Below are 18,915 nucleotides of genomic sequence, written 5' to 3'. Positions count from 1 at the left end.
GTCAAGGCTCGCCGATAGAGCGGCTGCTTTGCCTGCAAAAGATCTCGGGTTCAATCTCTGCTGGTATCTTCAGGTAGGGCTGGGCATGTCCCCTGTGTGGAAACCCAGGAGAGCCACTGCTGCTGCCAGTCAGTGTAAGCAGTACTGAGCTAGATGGACCAGTGGCCTGGCTCAGAATAAGGTAGCTCTCCATGTTCTTAAATCTTAGTTATGCTGTTGCTCAACCCTGTGAGGTCTTTTATGCCATAGACATTGAGGTGAACTTACAAAGTTGAATGCTGAAGGGATAGAAAATGAAAAATAGACTGGCTAATTTGAGTTACATATTGAAAAGGGAAAAATGGCAAACATAACATCCTCCCCTTTCCCCCCCCCCCATCATCCTGAAAGAATAGTTCAGATCTAAATACTATTTAGGTTCATATAAGCAGAGAGAGTCCAAAAGTCGATGTCACTCTAAGGAAGGCTTTAATACAACCATATGTTACAGGGTGGAGCGGGTACAGTTTGTGCGGCAGAGTTTGTGTTCTGGTTAAATTATTTAATTAGTCCAATAATCAACAAAAGAAGAAGAAAATGGAAAGAGGCAAGCAGCTCTGCACCCAGGATTGCCTTTTGTCTGTTGTGGGGGGGGGGGGCGGGCTAAATGATAAATGATGGTTAGGGCAAGCCATGGTTCATTGTGCTGTGGGAAATGAGCCACTGAAACCAGAAGCTTCTCAGTGAGACAATTTTTGTTGAGTCCCAAGATTCCAAAAAATAAACACTCTTCTGAGAATTTAACAAAGCATTAGTGCTTTGTGTGTGTCCAAGGAGATGGAAAGAGATGGTAGAGGGAGACCATTGCCCAATCCTTGCAAGTTTTGGTTTGATTGTCAGGGCCAAAAGTAATTATATGTGTCTTATGGCACATGAAAAATTGACAGATTTGTCATGGCAAGAGTGTTGGTGAGCTAATGCTAGCTTAATAATAATAATAATAATAATAATAATAATAATAATATAGAGTGGCATGCGTTTTGCAGTAGAACCAGAGTGAGACTGAGAAAGGGTAAAGGGCCCTTGTTCTCATTCCTGAGGCCATGAAGTGCTGCAGGAATGTTTAACTGATAGTTCTTGCCTTGGCTTCACCTGCAGGGCCCGGGAATTTCTCTATCCCAGGGCTAGCATTTTTCAGATTTTTCTGCTGAGGGGCAGAGCTGCTTGCGTCTCACCCTGTAATGGTAGGAGAGAGAGTATGAAGACAGAGAGATTCTAGTCTCATATACACCAGGCACTATGCATTCTGCACTGAAAGGAAAAAAAATCCATTATCTGTGTCAATTGTGCAAGTTGCACAATGCCTTCTGCCTTCCCTAACTATTTTGTGTGATGGTTTTTTTGCTTTGCAAGTTGTGCGCAGGAACCTGAATTGTGCAGGCCAAACCTCCCCAACGTAGGGCCCTCCAAATGTTTGGGACTGGTCATAGTTGCTGGGGCTGATGGGAGTTGTAGTCCAATATATATATATATATATATATATATTGAGGTGCATAGGAAGCTGCCTTCAGCCAGATCAGATGGCCAGTTGGCAGCTTTGGATTTGGGTGGGAGGGTCTTCACTGTCACCTGCTGCACATTGATCCGTTTTTTAAACTTCTGATGCCATGGATTGGGTCCTTCCGCATGCAGAGCACACGGTCCCCCACTGAATCATTCCTTCCCTCCCAACTGGTAGTGCACACTGGTGATTCTTCACCAGTTTCCTTTCTACCTCCATGCAATACTGTTGCTGCAATGTGTTAGCTGTGCTTGTGTTTTGAACTGTTTTTAAACCTAGTTGAGATGGCAGTTTAGAAGGCAATTAATAAATTAAGTGTAATAATAGTATTAATAATCCCTGACCATTGACCATTGCTGACTGCTAGGGCTGAGCGATGGGAGTTGGAGTCCAAGGATATCTGGAGAGCTGCATTTTCCCCACCCCTGTGCTAGACATTAAGGAGCCAGGGATAAGCATGTGGAGCCCATTTCCATTCCACCTATGATGGAGAGGGCAAATAGGTGGTCCAGGGAGCCTGCTGAGCTCCCCCCCACCCCATCCTCTTCCCTCTGTTTCAGGATTCCTTTGTGCATAGCAGAATGCTTGGTTTGGCCTCTCCTATGTGGGCTTCCAATTGCGGCCTTGTCTGATCACTGCTTAGCCTCTGACCTTTTCTCTTTGCAGCATCTGTGAACAGCCAGAGGTTTGAGGAGGCTCACTTCACCTTTGCCCTGACTCCTCAGCAGGTGCAGCAGATCCTTGCCTCTCGGTAAGGGCCATTTTATTTTCTGTTTAGGATTAGTAGCTCTTTCAATGCACACACGTGCGCGCACACACACACACACACACAAATGCAATGGCTGAGTGCAGACATCGTATGAAACCAGTCAAGGGTGCTTAACTGGTGTGATGTCTGAGCTTTGTGATTGCCTGATAAACTGAAATCAGAAGCTGGTTTGAAGTGTGCCTGCAAACTGTGGTTTGCACTGAGCATCAGGAAATTTTAATTACGCATTAGGACTATTGTTATTTTGTGCAGTGTCTGAATTGGCAAACCAAAGTGACAACCGGTTCTTTGCCTCGAAACAGGAGTGCTCAGCCAGACAGAAAATGAATCAAATAAGCATCTGATAAACCTTAGTTTGGCTTGTTTATTCTAAACTATGATTGATACAAACTGTGGTGCGGTGTCTGAACCAAGCCAGCAACATAAGAGCAATACTACAACCAGGATGTTTATTTCAAGTATTGCATCCTCCTTTTCACCAGAAACGCTTACAAAGTGGTTTACAAAGGAAAAAAACCCAAAATTAAATACATTATATAAAACATGAAGAAAAAAACCACAATGCAGGACTTTACAATTCCATTCACTCAAAACCCACACAAATTCCACATTGACTAACACGTCCACGCCTCAAATCAATTTTCACATGTACGCATTCACCCACACAAACAAACTAATGGGATAGTATGCAGGATGAGTTGTGTTTAAACCAGTGAATCTTGCTTAGAGAGCAGGCTTTTCCTGTTGCTTTCACACATACAGAGAGAGAGAGATGTTTGTAGGTAAGAAAGTAATGAAGCTATGTTTATTGTTGGATATACACAATTTAGGGAGTAACTTTTTAGTTCTAGCCTAAGTAGGCAGTCTACAGTAGAACAAGGCAACCAGGCCGGCTCCTTCGTTTAGAGGATAGTTAAAGATGACCTCTCATCCCCCCCCCCAATATAAATATTTTATCTTGATTTCAAGATTCAAAATTACATTTTAACACTCAATAATTATAACCCTATTCTGCAATACTAATGACTTCCTGCTCACCCGTCCTTGGTGTTTATAACTGTAATATAATTTCATTTTAAAGTTCCCTCATATCGGTTTTTATCCTCTTTAAGTGGCTTCTTAATATAACCTGCTTCCCTCTCCCAAACTTCAACCCCCTCCCCCCGCCATGGGTATCACCAACAGAGGCAGCTGCGCATAAACATATATGCAACCAAAATGGGCGTTCCAGAAGGTTTTTACCCTTCCTGCTGCGGACTTCATATATAAAGAGTTACTTTAAAAATAAACTAGAAGTTTGGCCACCAGGCTTAGCACGCTGGTCAAATGCTACTAATTGACCATCTATAATTTGACTGTGGTCAGTTTGAATGAAGCCTTAGGTACCACATTTGTTAGCAGGAGTTTGGGCATTGTTTGGGCAGGAACAAGGGCTGCTTGCTGCGGAGACTGGCAGCAGTCAGGGGCAAATACAGCAGCATAGCCAAACATCTCCCACTGGCTCCGTGCTGTAACTCCAGACACTGACACAGTTCTAGGCCTGGGCTGTGGACCAGCAAATGACACCATCTTGCTTGCTATAGAAATGGAAGGTTGGAAGATTTGGGGGCAGGTGAAAGAAATTCATGCAGCACATAGTTAAACTATGGAACTCCCTTCCACTGGAGGCAGGGATGGCCACCAGCCTAGAGGCTCAGACAAATTCCTCCCTGCACGGGAGGCAGCAGTGTTTTGGAATACCAGTTGCTGCAAACCACAGGAGAGTCTTGTGTTCGAATCCTGTTTGCAGGTTTCCCACGGGCACCTGGTTGGCTACTGTGAGAACAGGATGCTGGGCTAGAGGGGCCATTGGCTTAATCCAACAGGCTCTTAATTGTGCTCTTAAACCAGAGAACCCCTTCCAGGCGGCGGCTGCTGCGTGAAGTGCTGGCCCTCTGCTCCCTGTTTATTGTAATTTTAATTTTCTAACTATAGGCTGACTCTGATGTTCCAAGACACAAGCCAAAGAGAAGGTTCTTCCCTGTCCCCATGCAGGTCAACAATTCTCCCATTTCCCTCACAGCAACAATCTGTGGTAGGCTGTTTCCCCTCTGCTGTTAGAAAGCCCACAAGCCCTCTGTGATGTCACAGAAGTTCCGCCAGTGGGGGGTGGGGTGGAGGGCTGGTTTTTGTTGTGTATGTGTTCTTTAAAAACAAAACAAAAATCTAACCTGAAACGTAGGTTTCAGCCTGTTACGTATTGTATTATAATGACAGTATTTCCAAGTAGTTTGACTGTTCTGGGAAATTTAAGAATTTCTCCTCTACCCCTCCTTTTTCCAGCGATATCTTACCTGCTGCCAAATGTGACTACACCGTCCAGGTACAGCTGAGGTAAGCAGAGCCTGATGTTTTCTTGGGCTTTTACAAATCGGAAAAATACATTTCTACAAATCTCACACTGTTTAGGGATTGGCTCCTGGGGTTCTTTTTCCTTTGTATAAAGCAGTCCTGGCTCAACCTTAGCCAAGGCTGGTTGGCCAGGTATGACTTGGCCAATGTATTCCATGCTCTGGAGACTTCTAGGTTGTATTATCGTGAAGTGCTGTAGGTGGGCCTGCCCTTGAACCTGTCCTCCTCCCCATTTGTGTAGTTACAAATGAGCAAAATCCCTGAGGCCTGCCCTATAAGAGCTCAGAGCAACTTAGGAGGCCCTGCCTGCGTAGTGGTTTGGCTGTGGTTCCTGCATTCCAGGGGGGTTGGACTAGATGACCCTCAGGGTCCCAACTCTATAATTCTGTGATTCTGTGTTCTCATTTATCCATCTCTCTTAATAAGGAATTTGACTCTGGGAAACTCTCCCTCTCTAGTTACCATTTTGTCCTTGGGGTAGTCTTCCCCTCACCCTTCTGGTCTCTTTGCCTCTCTGCAGGTTTTGTTTGTGTGAAACCAGTTGCCCGCAAGAGGACTATTTCCCACCCAATTTGTTTGTCAAGATCAATGGGAAGCTCTGCCCTCTTCCGGTGAGTAAGCCCCTCCTCCCACCCGCTCCTTGGTTCAGTCAGAAGGGTCTGTGACTTAGTGGCAAAAGTGCACCCTTTGCATGCAGAACATTCTGATCTCCCAAGTTGTACTTTTCAAATAAATGTTTTAATGTTATAGTACAATCAAACAACCCTGCAACAGTACATGGCCTGTAGTACAATATACACCAGGCAACAGTCTCCATCACCATTCATCTTTGCAATGAATTAATAGCAGTCTTTTTTGCAGAAGTAAAAGGTGTGGAAAGTCCATCTATGTTTACACATTGTCAAACCCCTTATAGTTGGTATATAGTTTATATAGTGTCTCAAAGAAGCACTTTCCTCATCACATCTCCCTTATTTTTGTGATTGTTTTAAACGGCTTTAAATATTGCACATGTGACTCAGCAGACCTTTTTCATCAGTATTATTGCTGACCAGAAGGTTCCAGGCTGTCTGAGCCCTCCTTATATAGTTGTATGCAGGTGTGAGAGTCAGTCAGTCTTTCTTTTGTTTTCAAGCTATGCAGTTTGCCGGTGTCTCTTTGTAACTGTTTTTTTGAGCTATGCACCCAGTCAGGGATCTGGCTGAGGACTTGCAACCGCAATGCTTATCGAAATGCTTCAGTAAAGCATATTTGCCGATGGAGTGAGCTGTTCGTGTGATTCATTTGCTGCCAACACTCTGTTGAACTCTGTACATGCCCTAGGGTCTGAGAGACCAGGCATGCATACCAGAAAAGTTATGGGGGCGTCAGGACCCTATTCCTGACAGTATATTAATGTTGTAACCTGCCCTGGAACCTTAAGGTAAAGGGCAGGTAATAAGCTGCTATTATTATTATTATTATTATTATTATTATTATTATTATTATTATTGGTGGTGGTGGTGGTGTTCTGGAATGCACACTAGTGCCTGCCTATGTTCATGTTCCTTCCAGGAGATGCCTTCAGTTAGAGTGGGGGGAGGCAGTAAGTGAGCTTTTCCTCTGCCCCTAGGGGAGCTGGGGGCATGGCTGCCCTTCCTAGCAAATGACACCATAATGAAATGGAAAGGTGAACTGCCTCCTATCCACCATTGTATATTCTTGGCTTCATGGGATTCTTGGCCATATTTGACTTCAGCCCCTTGATGGCCCACCCGCCATCCTTATTCTTGGTTCCCTGTATGTCCAGCCTTGGCAAAGGGTCAAGGGGCCTGACCTCAGATGTCCTCTTCTGCCTCTGCAGGGTTATCTTCCCCCCACCAAAAATGGGGCAGAGCCCAAGCGGCCCAGTCGACCCATCAACATCACCCCTTTGGTGCGGCTTTCGGCCACCGTCCCCAATACAATCGTTGTGAACTGGTCTTCTGAGTTTGGCAGGGTAAGGAGAAGCTTTGTGGTTTATGTTGCACTTTTCTCCCCACGTGTGAACAGAATTATTCCACTTTCCTGTCCATCCTTGCAACTGTGTGTATGAAAGTGCCTGTCCCAGTTAGGTGATCGGCAATAAATAAACTGAACATCCTGTGAGCAGCCTCTCCAATTTGGCAGCTAAACATTTGTGAATATTCCATGACATCAGCAAAGCTCAGCCAATGGTTGAAGAAGGGCAGGGAAGCCTGCAGCCAATGGACGAGAGCCAGGGTTTAGCCTGTTACGTAGATCAGTGAATACATTAATTCCTCTGTACAACTGAATAATAATTGGTTTCCTTCTGCCTAGAATTACTCCCTATCGGTTTATTTGGTGAAACAGTTGACATCAGTGACACTGCTACAGAAACTGAGAGCCAAGGGCATCCGAAACCCAGACCACTCACGAGCCCTGAGTAAGTTCTGTGTCCTTTGAAATCTTGTCTGCATCTGTCAAGGACGCTTTAGTTGTGGTTCCTTCATTGCAAGGAGTTGGAGTATGTGACCCTTGGGGTCCCTTCGAACTCTATGATTCTGCGTGTGCTTTTTTCTTGCAATTACCTCCAGGTGGTAGGTTAGCACTAGTAAAAAGCTCTCTTAGTCACACAAGGCAAAGCACCTTTTTGCTATCATCTTGGCTCACTGCAGCCCTTGTGCTGTGTATTGGGGACTGGTGAAAGTCATGTGCTTCATCTCTCATGAGCAGAAGTGCTGCCCGCTAGTGCAAAGAATTGAATACTACTCCCAGAACTGGATGATTCAATGGGTCAATATGTCTGACTGTTAACCAGAAGGTTGGTGGTTCAAGCCCACCCAGGGACGGCTGCGGGCAAGGGGTCCCTTCTAATTTACAGTTCTATGATCTGTTTGCCCTCCTGCCTGCAGGAAATTGTTCATCCAGCCTAAATGTGGAGCAGAGCTTTACTCCAGATCATATTTTTTAAAAGTCCTGGTGTAAAAAAGATTGCTGAGTGGAGTCCCACCCTCGCGCACCAGGTGTTTAGGGGGGAATTGGAAGCTGCCTTGTACGGAGTTGGACTCTTGGTCCATCTAGCTCAGGTCTACCCTGACAAGCATCACCTTCCCCAAGTTTCAGGCAGGGGTCTTCCCCAGCTGCCCCTGGAGATGAACCATTTCCCTTCTGCATGCCAGCCGATGCTTCACCCCGGAGCCATGGCTGGTCCCACACAGTGTGCATTATGGTGTGTTCCTAATATTGAGTGGGCTCTTTGCTTTCTCTCCCCACACCTCACAGTCAAAGAAAAACTGACAGCCGATCCCGACAGCGAGATAGCGACAACGAGCTTACGAGTTTCGCTCATGTGTCCGGTATGTCGGGTTTCTCCTTTTATCTTTTTATTTCACATGAAGCCGTATATATGTAAATACATGAAGAACCACCAAAACACTATAAATCTGCCTTGAGAATTAAACCAAATCTGTCCAAAAACAGATGAGGAGCTCGTTCCAGCCCAAGCTCATAAATATGTATTTGGAACCTGCAACTGATGATTTGCTCGTTATGCACACAAATCGCCTTTCTCCCATTGTTGTTTCCTCTTTGATTTTGTGTAATGCTGCAAACCAGCCTTCACCAAGCTGGTGCCCTCCACGTGTCTTGGATTACAGCAGCCATTGCTGAGTTGGGAGCTGTAATCCAGAAAATTTGGAGGGCACGGGGTTAGTGAAGGCAGCTGTAAGCTTAACCAAAGATAATTAATCTCAGGTGCATTTGGGGGCAAAACCCTCCCCCCTTAACTTTCCATATACTCTCAAATCTGGCCAGGAAGAGACAGGCCTTGGGGTTGTGGTAGGTAACTTGATGAAGATACCAACCCAGCGGCCGTGGAAAAGGCAAATACCATGCTAGGGATCGTTGGGAAAGGAGCTGAAGATAAAACTGCTGATATAATGCTGTCATGCCAATCTGTACTGCAACTGTGCTCGGAATATTGTGCACAAAAATGGATATTGTAGAGTTGGAAAAGGTTCAGGAAAGGGCCAGCAAAATAATCAAGGGGGGTGAAGCAAATCCCCTTATGGAGAAAGGCTGCAACATTTAGATTTTTTTAGCTTGGAGAAAAGGCGAGTATGGAGGAGGTGAATAAAGAAAAGGTTTTCTCCCTCTTTCCTAACACTAGAGCTCAGGGACATGCAGAGAAGCTGAATGTTGGATGATTCAGGGCAAATAAAGTCCTTCATGCAGTGTCTAGATCAACTGGAACTCGCTCCCTCAGGAGGCAGTCATGGCTACCACCCTAGATAGCTTAAAAATAAATTGGACTAATTCATGGAGGAGGAGAGAGCTATTGATGGCTTCTAGCCATTATGGCTCTTCTCTGCCTCCACAGTTGGAGGCAGCAATGCCTCTGAATACCACTTGCTGGAAACTACAGCAGGGGAGAGTTGCTCTTGTGCTGGGGTCCTGCCTGCTGGTGTCCCATTGGGGCATCTGGTTGGCCACTGAGATCAGGATGCTGGGCTAAGATGGGCCATTGGCGTGATCCGCCAGGGCTCTTCTTAGGTCCTTGTCCTGGTCACAACTTCTACCCTGAACATAGAGACCCAGAGGGCTTTCCCTCTCCCCTTGCAACTCTCTCTCTCAAGCCGACTTCAGAGTATTGAGAGAACAGGGTGGAAGATAAGCCTGGGAACTGCAGGGAGAATCGACCCAATTCCCCCCTCTTCCGTTAGTGAGTGGCTCCACTGGATCAGCAGCCCTTCCCTGAGCACAAGGAAAATCCCACTCCAGCACTTTTGCTCATTGTATTCAGTGTGAGGCCCCAGTTGGGGACTCCCAAGCGCTGCAGCAGAGCCTGCTTCCAGTGTGCTGCAGAAAACGAAGCTTCCATGCCGCTCTGTTCTTCTCTGAACAGGAGGCATCTGACGTCAAGGCCCAGCCTTTGCTTGATGCCCTGAATAAGATGCCCTCTTCATCTGTGATTACATTTGGGTTGATACAGTTATACTAAAGTTCTCTTCTTCTTTTAATTATGCTTATACAAGAATATGTAGACACACACACAAAATAGGTTGACGGAGAAAAGGTAATACAGAGCTGCGGAATAAAATTATAACAGCAAACCAGTGTACAATATTGCTTCACTGAGTATCGGATGGTATTTGAATACCCCTCATAACAAAGAATGAGAAACCGGAGGGACATTTAAAGAAGGGAAACCATTCTGCATCAAAGTTGTCAGATTCAGCCTCTCCCATCTGTGTCTGGTCAGGCGTTCCAACAAAGCGACGTTCCAGACTCAAAACAGTAAAACTTCAGGATGCTTCCAATAATGGGCAATTACTAATCTGGCAGCCGCTAGAAGCTTTAGTTATACTAAAGCTTGCACCCCCCATGAAAGCTTAATGGTATGGTATGTGAGCATAGCGGGTTTCTATGTGAAGCTTCTATCAGTGAAATTTCACCAATACCAGTGTTATTTGCGAAGGGCTCCCAGTCTGCGATCTGGAGCAGGGTGGGCGGAAGGTGGATTGAGGTCTTTTGGTAGATCTCTGGATAATTTGAAGTAAAGCAGCAAGGATTTCTTAACTCTCAAGAGTGGTGGGATATAAACGCAGTAAATAGATTATTATAAATAAGCTCCCTCTTCCTTTCAGCTGGGCAAGATGAGGCTCATCGTCCCCTGCCGAGCCTTCACCTGCACCCACCTGCAGTGCTTTGACGCAGCCCTTTACCTTCAGATGAATGAGAAGAAGCCCACCTGGACCTGCCCTGTCTGTGACAAGAAGGCCCCCTACGAGGCCTTGATTATTGACGGGTAATGCTGGGGGAGGCTCAGAGGTCAGGCTCTCTCCCCGCATGGCCCCCCCTGCCCACAGCTTTTGCCATCAGACGGTACTAAATTCTGGAGGGATGGTGGTGTTGTCTATCTTCAGGGCTGCATAGATGTACTGTTTTATTACCTAGAAATTAATGGTCCCACAACTTCTGTAAATTAGTAAATGATTTAGTACAAGATGAGATTCTCCAGAAGCCACATTCTGTCCGCCATCTTTGCTCTTCAAGAATTGCAGCCATACTTACAGTTTTGTCCATCTTTTGTGTGGCCTGCGTCAGACTGTTGGCGAACAAACCATGATGGCCCTCTGGCTTGGCATAATCTTACATACTCCCTAGCCTCCTTCACTTTCCCTGCATGCAGACATCTGCTTTTGCTTTAAGTACAAACTACAGTGTTATGCCACGTACAAACTTGGACCTGTGGTTGGTTCTATCCGACGTTCGTTAAAACGAGTCATGGTTTCTGGAGTTTGAACTGTGGCGAGTTCCAAAGCAGCCAACCTGGAACCCTCCAGATGTTTTTGAACTGTAGCTCCCATCAGCCCCAGCCAGCATTGCAGTTGTCAGGGATGATGGGAGTTGTAGTCCAAAAGCCTTTGGAGGGGACCACATTGGCTACCCCTGTTCTAAAGGAATGAGGAAGCTTCCTCTCCTCCTCCTTGTGCACAAAGAAGAGCAGAAGAGTGTAGGGAGTATGTAAGATTATGGCCAGCTGTAGATCAATTATAGTAATCTCAGACTCCACCAAAGAGGTGCCCTCCAGGTGGTCAGGGCTATAGCACTTCAGCCACCGTCCAGATGTTGAATCACCCCTATGTTTTCCTCTGTTTCTCCTCCTTCCCCCCAGGTTGTTCATGGAAATCCTCAACTCTGTCACAGACTGTGATGAGATCCAATTCATGGAGGATGGATCCTGGTGTCCCATGAAGCCCAAGAAAGAGAACCAGGAGGTTTGCCAGCCATCTGCTTACAATGGGCTGGAAGGTAGGAGGAACTGGGGAGGCCTGGCACCTCCCTGTGCATGTTAGTTGGCCGTTCTGTGATTGAAACTGAATGGAGGAAGATTCAAAGTCCCCTTCTTCATGCAACACTGAGTTAAACTGTGGAACTCCCTCCCACATGAGGCAGCAATGACGGCCACCAACTTGGTGGCTTTAGAAGAGGGTGAGACATCTTTGAGTTATTCTGACCTTCATGGGGCCCTCGACTGGTGCCCTTTAGTCTGGGCCTAGCAGTGTCATGGCTAATGGCAGATTGATGAAGAGCCAAAGTACTTTAGAGTGGCATTTTGGGACAGATCTTCACGACAGACAGACAAGAGCAAGGCAAGAGATAAAGATACAATAGCCAAGTTAGCAAGCAAAACACACAGTTCTTGACCAGCCCAAGGGCTGTAAATTCCTGCGTTGACACACTTTTGCCACTTTTTGTCGAGCAACTGATGCCACCTTTGTGCAGCATTTGGGGATTTGCACTCACATCCCTCCTGCATTTAAGCAGGCAAGAGGTATTATAGTCACAGTGCAAGGGCACGGCCAAGCCAGGCATAAGCAGTTGAGGAGAGGGCAGGGCAGAGCCACAGCCCCTCCCCTCCTCTTCAGACATCCTAGCTAACCATGATCTCAGTTAAGGAAGAAGCTCTTCAAGTCTTGCCTACGTGTCTGTATGGTAGGGGCAAGATACAAGACCCTGGGAACAGAAATGCCATAGTCCTGGGACCCCTGCAGCTCCTCCTCCTGCTCCTCCTTCCTAAGTCAGCCTAGCTTAAATCCTTTGATGTTACTTGACCTATTAGTCCCGGTTGACACAGCTAGTGATCAGGGATGAAGGGAGTTGGGAGCCAACTGCACACCTTCCTGACGGGGGGACAGGGAACTCCTTGCTGTCTGTGCTAACCTGAGTGCTGACGAGTTTCAAGATCGGAGCCCTGCTGCTGTTTTACGGCAGGGCTGTCTGTCTTCGCCTACCTTAACCTCTTTTCTCCTCCTCTTCGCAGCCTCGCTGTACACAGTGGGCTCTGACGGGAAGCAGCTGGCCGAAGGCAAGAAGAAAGTGGAGGTCATCGACCTCACGCTGGACAGCTCTTCGGACGAGGAGGAGCCCCCCGCCAAGAAGCCCTTCCCGCTCACCACTGCGGCCATCCCGTCTGCAGCGGGACCCAAGGGGTGGGGCTCGCTTTGTGTTTACTCTGTGTTGGGTTAAACCTTCTTGCGTGGAAAGAAAGGAGTGTAGGAGCCTGAGAAGAGCCTGGCTGGTGGATTAGGCCCAAGGGGGATCCGTCTTATCCAGCATCCTGTTCTCACAGTGGTCAGCTAGGTGCCCATCGGAAATCGGCTAGCAGGACGTGAGCATGCTAGACCACGACTATGCTGTCCTCCAGCAACTGGGATTCAGAATCCTTACTGTAACCATTATGACTAGTAGCCATCAATAGTTTCATCAAACCCACCCTCTTGTGCAGAATGCTCCAGGTCCAGATTAAGCGGGTTTTTCAGAATGGGGAAGAGCAGAGAACAATAAGGAGAGCCCTGCTGGATCAGGTCAAGGGGGGGTCATCTTGCCCAGCATCCTTTTCTCACAGGGACCAGACAGAGGTCAGTGGGAAAGCCGTAAGCAGGACCCAAACACAAGAGCCGTGTTCCCTCCTGTGGTTTCTAGCAAGTGGTATGTGGAAGCATTGCTGCTCTGGCTGTGGAGGCAGTGTAGCCGTCGTCACCAGTAGCCATCAATAGCTTTATTGGATTCGCCTACCCCCCCCCCCTTAAAAGTTATCCAGGTTGGTCGCCCTCACTGCCTCCTGCTGGAGCAAGTTCTATAGTTTTAGGTCATGTGCTGCGTGAAGAAGGATTTTGTTTTGTCTGTCCTGAGTCTTCCCACCTTCAGCTTCATTGGATGACCCTGTTGGGTTCTAGTATTACAAGAGAGGGAGAAAGACTTCTGTCAGCACACTATGCATATGATTCGATGCATGTCCGCCATGTGTGCACCCTCTATTTTCCTTCTCTAAGCCTAGTCTTTCTGTTTCATTTCAGAGTATTAAGCCCTGACCACCAGCCCTCCTCCGTGCTGCGCAGCCCCCCGATGGCCACTGTGGGGAGCGACTACCTCTCCAGCCTTCCAATCCCCGACTACCACCCTTACCAGGTCCCCTCGGACATCCAAGGTAATTTGGGCTGCGTCGCTCAGCACAGGGCCAAAGCTTGCGTTTAGTTCCTTGTTGCTCTGTTTTGTATCCCCGTAGGAGCAGGGTAACTTAATTCTCCTGCTTAAAAACAACCACGCCAGAACCAAGCAGTGTTTTCATGAGACTCTCTGCGCTGTGAAGGCTTAGACCAGTGGTTCCCAAACTTTTTTGGGATATCGCCCCCCTGGTTCCATAAACTGTTCCCCTGTGCCTTCTTCCCATGTTGGATAAATTCAAATGGTCTGAAGTATACTACGCAGAAAAGGATGCAGGCTCCAAGTGAAAAGAGAGACGGTTATTAGAATGCAAATGCGCTTAGGGACAGCCTCAGAAATGAGAGAGGCTGTGAAGAACCACAGCCAATCTAATGCTCCTTACACAATCCCAGTGTATACCTCTGAAGGATGCAGCTGTGGACACAGAGCCCTGCGGAGAAAGAGAGCTGAGGGTTGCTGGTCAGACCCAGGCAGGGAGGCAAATCGACCTTACTCCTGGCTTTCAGGGTGTAGTGGAATGGAGCAGGATTAAGAGGCATGAACGCTGTTAGAACGTACGGCTTGCTCGGGATTGTCCATGCCAAAATACACCCTAGAAAACATATTTGTGACCTGCATGGATATAAGCAGAGTAAGCTTATTTGCAAACATTTTTTTATTTTCTCCTTAAGCCCACCCCACATCCTTCCTGGCACATTTTCGAAACCTTGAGAACTAGAAATGTTAAGAGTTGGCAGAGATGCCGTACGCTGTGCAAAGCCCCCAGGATCTGGTGTGTGTCAATGTGCCATTCTTGCTCAGTTGGCAGAATACACAGTCTCACTCTTGCCTGGTATAAAGTGAGCCGCTCCCCATCCCGCCAGGTGCTCCCTGCCCCTCCTGATTGATAAGCCTCATTCCCGTCATGATGCTTGTATGTTTGTGTCCAAAGGAATTGTGGCCTGGGGATTTGGCAGTGCAAGAGAGGAGAGGAGAGAAGGCAGAGTCCGAAAAGTAAAAAAAGGTGAAGGCTCTGAAGACAGACAGACAGGAAATGCTGATGTAACTGCGGTCGCTAAAGCTGCCAACTCAATACCCACCCAAACCTGGCCCAGAGAGGATGTCAGGCGCTTTGGCATGTCATGGGCCAGCCGCTGTGTGGCACAGCTCCCTCTCTGCACACCAGCCACAAGGCCAGGAAGCTCCCCCCCCCCAAACTGGTCTCTCTCCCAGCTGCCCCCAAACTAGGTGCCTCCATACCAAGCAAACCCCAGTGCCCTGTGCCCCCCAGGCCAAGCAATACTGCTCCAGCCGAAACGACAATGCCAGTTTTTTGACTGGGGGTGTTGCAACATGCCCTTTCCTCAGCTGTGCAGCAGGGAGGGGGCAGCGTTTTCTCCTTGCAGTGGGGATGTTGCTCACAGAAAGACCTCTCTGCCACTGCAGGCAGTGGGGGGGGGGCATGGAGGCAGATGGGTCACCCATCCTAGGAGTGCTCCTCAATGGCGCCACCCCGGCAGGTCCTCCCAGGACACTGAGGCCTTTGCGGTGTCCATGGAGACCGGCCCTCCTGCCACGACCAAAATATCTTTCTCTACACCCCTCCCAACTTTACTACTTTTTTTGTAATCCCTTCCTCTCCTCCAATATGTTCATTTTACCATTAAGATTATTTTTTCACCTTTTCATTTTTCTAGGTCTGGATTTGTTTTCCTTCCTTCAAAGTGAAAATCAGGTATGTTCCCCCCCTCCCTTTTCCTTCATCTCCCCATCCTCCCTTCCCCAGTCTTCATTTCTCCATGTATTCAGCAACCCAGTGAGCTTTCTCTCCACCCTTCACCCTTGAGCAAACCTAGCCTTTCTCTTGCCACTGAGCTAACCCAGCAAACACAGGCTGGGGGAAATCAGTCTTTTCCCTGCCTCTTGCAAATTCCTACCTCCTTGCTTCGCTCTGTCTGTTTTCACAGTGGGTGGCAGGCTGCTGCCCCCCCCCCCCCCGCACCTTCCTTTCAAGGTGCATTCACCGTGTGAATTCCTATAACTGTTCTGAGAAATAAGAACAGCTTAACAGCCCTCAGCTCTGTGGAAAGCAAATTGCGTTTGTCTGGGGTGATATTTCTGGGACCTTAGAGCTGAGCTGCTGCACTGAAGCCCTTGCAGAGAGGCTGGCTTGGAGCTAGCAGTTCAGGTTGTGCAATGAGCTCCTACAAAAATCTTTGCAAAAGAGTCACTCTTGTCTTGCAAAATGTTCTGCTTTGATCTAGCGAGCTCAGCTCCCGAGATTGCCAGTAACAATCTGAGAAACTTCGAGGGAACTTAACCTGATGAGAACAAAGTTGGATTTTGAAGCAGGGGTAGGGAGGGGGCAGTTTCTCTTTCTCCGCTGGACTTTGCCCACCTCCTCCTTTCCAAACTGTTCCCGAGCAACAAATGTTTGTGAGAGGCATGTTAATTGGTCTTAGTGGTAGTTGCCTCACCTGCTTCCCACTCTGAGGAAATCCTCATGAACTGCAAGACTCTGCATCTTAAGAGTCATCTCCTCTATCTGCCTTTAGAGAAAGGGGTTTTGATTTTCCTGGGACTTCTTAAAGCTGTTGCTGCCTGTTGGATTTGAGTGGGGAAGCAGGGAGCCTGTCTGGCCGGACTTGGTAAATTGACAGTTCCTCTTACCCTTTTCATGGGGATATCCTTCGCTCATAATGCCAGCCACAGCTTATTAAACCATCGTATGAAACTGTGGTTGGTTTGATTGTCTGAACCCAGCCTAGCAGATTAATTGTGCTTTTGTTTCACTGCCCGCAATCCAGAGTTTTGTTGATGCTTACAGACCTTGGCTCCTTGTTAACTGTGGCTTGCGATTGTGCAAGAACCCAGGGCTCTTCTTCACCTAGGAAGTTTTGGGGCTACTCCACACGCTTGCCAGGCTGCAGAGGCACCAGGCAAGAAACCAAACTTTGGAGAAATAAGCTCTGGTTTATTTGTCTGTGTGCCAGACTTGGGGGTTTGTTCGTTTCCATGGGTCAAGCTCTTACACCAGACTTCCTTTAATTTGACGTCCATGTCTATTTGGCAGCAGACAAGATCATGGGAGTCCTAGGGGTTTTGTTTTTAAGTGTTTTCCCTGAAGTTTTCCCACCCCTCTCCTCTGACATAATGGATCATGCCGGCTCACGGCCTTGGTTAATACCTTTTAACTCGTTGTTGTTGTTGTTTGTTTGTTTTGCATCAAATAACTGATTGTCTCCTTCCCTGACAGCATTACAGCCCTTCCGTGATCACCTCCCTGGATGAGCAAGACACCCTGAGCCACTTCTTCCAGTATCGTGGCACCTCACCCCATTTTATGAACCCCCTGGCCCCTGTGGTGGTGGGGTCCCATGGCACCGTGGGCTCCCCCACCAGCAGCAGCAGCCGCATGAACAGTGTTGTCTCTTCACCCACCACGGCCTTGCGGGAAAGCCACGTGCGCAGTGGCACCGTGGGGGGCAGCCCCATCTTGCCAGGGTGCCGGCCAGATATCATCTCTCTAGACTAAAAGCTTGCAGCATGGAAGATACCCTTTCCCTACAGGAGGGCAGGAAGTGGAATCGTCGTTCCCCCACTGGTGCGAAACAAGGAAAAGACAGAATTCTGTCAAGCCTATTTCTTGCAAAGAGACAAATCGGGCAAAGATCTTTCTCTTGTTTTCCTTCAGGGCTCTTTTTTCATTCTGCAATTCCACTCAAGGTTTGAAAAATGATGGAATTGACTCAGGACAGTCTGGGGGGCCCAAAGAATCTCGCTTTTTCATTTGGCCTTGAAGCTGCTTGGGAGTTTTGAGCTGGTGGAGTCCAGAAAGCCCTGAAGAACTGGGGAAACAAGAATTAATTTCAGTCATGGGAGGGTCGAGTTCCAGGTCCCCACGGCTTAACGGAAGCAGGATTATTTATGCAAAACGAGGCAAATGAAGACTCGTCAACATATAATCTGAGTTGCAGAATTCCCCCCCCCTTTTTTTTTTTTTTGTTTGGAGCATGAAACCTGGGTTTCTTCTGTCCGGGATTTGAATGCAGAATCCTGTGAATGCAGAATGCCAGTGAAATCAAGGCAACTTTATCGTAAGCACGAATTTGATGTTTGGGCACAGCTCATACTCAGCACATCGCCAGCTCTGCAACAAATGACCAGAGATCCCAGGCAGATTATATTGGACCATTTCAGACAGGCATTAAAAAAAACAAAAAAGTGGAAGTCTGATAGAATTCTTTGTCAGGGAAGGACATACTGTATGTGCCCGATGAAGGGCTAACGTGAGACTTGAAAGCAGTGTACTAATTTGCCAAAACCAAAGCCGCCCCCCACCCAAGCAGATTTTTAACAGACTCATCAGGTGAGGGCATAACTTCCACAGTGAGGAGTGGCCAGTTCCAGCTGAGAGTGTTTTGCCACAACTAAAACAGATTTCTCAAAGATCCTCCACGTGCCCAAACTTTTCAATATTATTGTACTCGAGAGACTTACTCATAATGAAGATGAAGCAGAAGCCCAGGATGAGCTTTGGAGCAGCTCAAGGACTCAAAAGGACTGGGGAACCGTGATTCCACTTTCCTGCTGACTTTCCCGCATTGGGGACTTCCGTGACTGTTTTCTCCTCTTCCCCTGGGCTGCGTGCGCACTTGACGGGAGCCGCGGGTGGGTGGAGAGCTTGTGCCCTCTACAGAGTAATGGGCTGTGACTTCTCTGTCTGTGTACACCCCCCCCACGCCCACAAAACCTGACCCATCGCAGGCAACACTGTCTTGACTCTTTGTCATAGATACCTCCTTAGCTGCTGTGCTTCCTTGACATTCGGACTTACGCTAATGTGCAGCCCCAGGGGATGCTTCCGAAACCAGCATGCCCTTAAAAGTCCCGTGATTTGCGCCCCCGTGTCTCTGTCCTCCTCTCCTCCATCACCAACATCCATGGCGGACCTGCCCATCCTCGAGACTGTTGTTACCACAGTGTATTTTTCTAAAGCTGTAGATCTAGGGTTCCCGTCCCCACTCCTCTTAAAATATTTCCTGCCAATCTTGTACAGAGAACAAAAGATATATATATATAGATATATATATAGATATATATAATTATTATAATCTATATTTTCAGTTTTTGTACATAAGAAACTCCAAAGATCTTTTCTGTGTTTCCCCTCCACCCTCTCTTCCGAGGACGAAATGAAGGTTGCACTTCCCTCCCTGCTCAGGTGGGGGCAGCGCATCGTCCA

General features: G+C 47.6%; 2 protein-coding genes across 6 annotated transcripts in view; both read left to right on the top strand.

Moving 5' to 3' along the window:
• Window positions 1-18,159, top strand: part of PIAS3 (protein inhibitor of activated STAT 3) — a 31,881-nt gene extending 13,722 nt beyond the window's left edge. For 4 of the 5 annotated variants that reach the window (XM_081893021.1, XM_081893018.1, XM_081893019.1 and 1 more), the window contains 13 exons: window positions 2,207-2,291; window positions 4,632-4,682; window positions 5,221-5,311; window positions 6,544-6,678; window positions 7,020-7,125; window positions 7,965-8,038; window positions 10,328-10,488; window positions 11,359-11,495; window positions 12,508-12,676; window positions 13,544-13,674; window positions 14,623-14,694; window positions 15,368-15,405; window positions 16,927-18,159. In XM_081893021.1, coding sequence (XP_081749147.1) covers window positions 2,207-2,291; window positions 4,632-4,682; window positions 5,221-5,311; window positions 6,544-6,678; window positions 7,020-7,125; window positions 7,965-8,038; window positions 10,328-10,488; window positions 11,359-11,495; window positions 12,508-12,676; window positions 13,544-13,674; window positions 14,623-14,694; window positions 15,368-15,405; window positions 16,927-17,205 — 1,529 coding nt within the window. In that variant the 3' untranslated portion in view covers window positions 17,206-18,159. The remainder of the gene's footprint in view (window positions 1-2,206; window positions 2,292-4,631; window positions 4,683-5,220; window positions 5,312-6,543; window positions 6,679-7,019; window positions 7,126-7,964; window positions 8,039-10,327; window positions 10,489-11,358; window positions 11,496-12,507; window positions 12,677-13,543; window positions 13,675-14,622; window positions 14,695-15,367; window positions 15,406-16,926) is intronic. The other variant, XM_081893020.1, reaches the window with a different exon arrangement.
• Window positions 6,785-18,915, top strand: part of LOC309359452 (uncharacterized protein) — a 190,788-nt gene continuing 178,657 nt past the window's right edge. Inside the window, exon 1 of the mRNA XM_081893121.1 lies at window positions 6,785-6,788. The gene's annotated coding sequence lies outside the window, so the exon portion shown is untranslated. The remainder of the gene's footprint in view (window positions 6,789-18,915) is intronic.

This window comes from Podarcis melisellensis, assembly GCF_964234715.1.
Source record: "Podarcis melisellensis genome assembly, chromosome: 16".
In the NCBI taxonomy this organism is placed as follows: Eukaryota; Metazoa; Chordata; class Lepidosauria; order Squamata; family Lacertidae; genus Podarcis; species Podarcis melisellensis.
The sequence above is the reverse complement of the archived record's forward strand: the minus strand, read 5'-3'. Positions and strand labels throughout refer to the sequence as shown.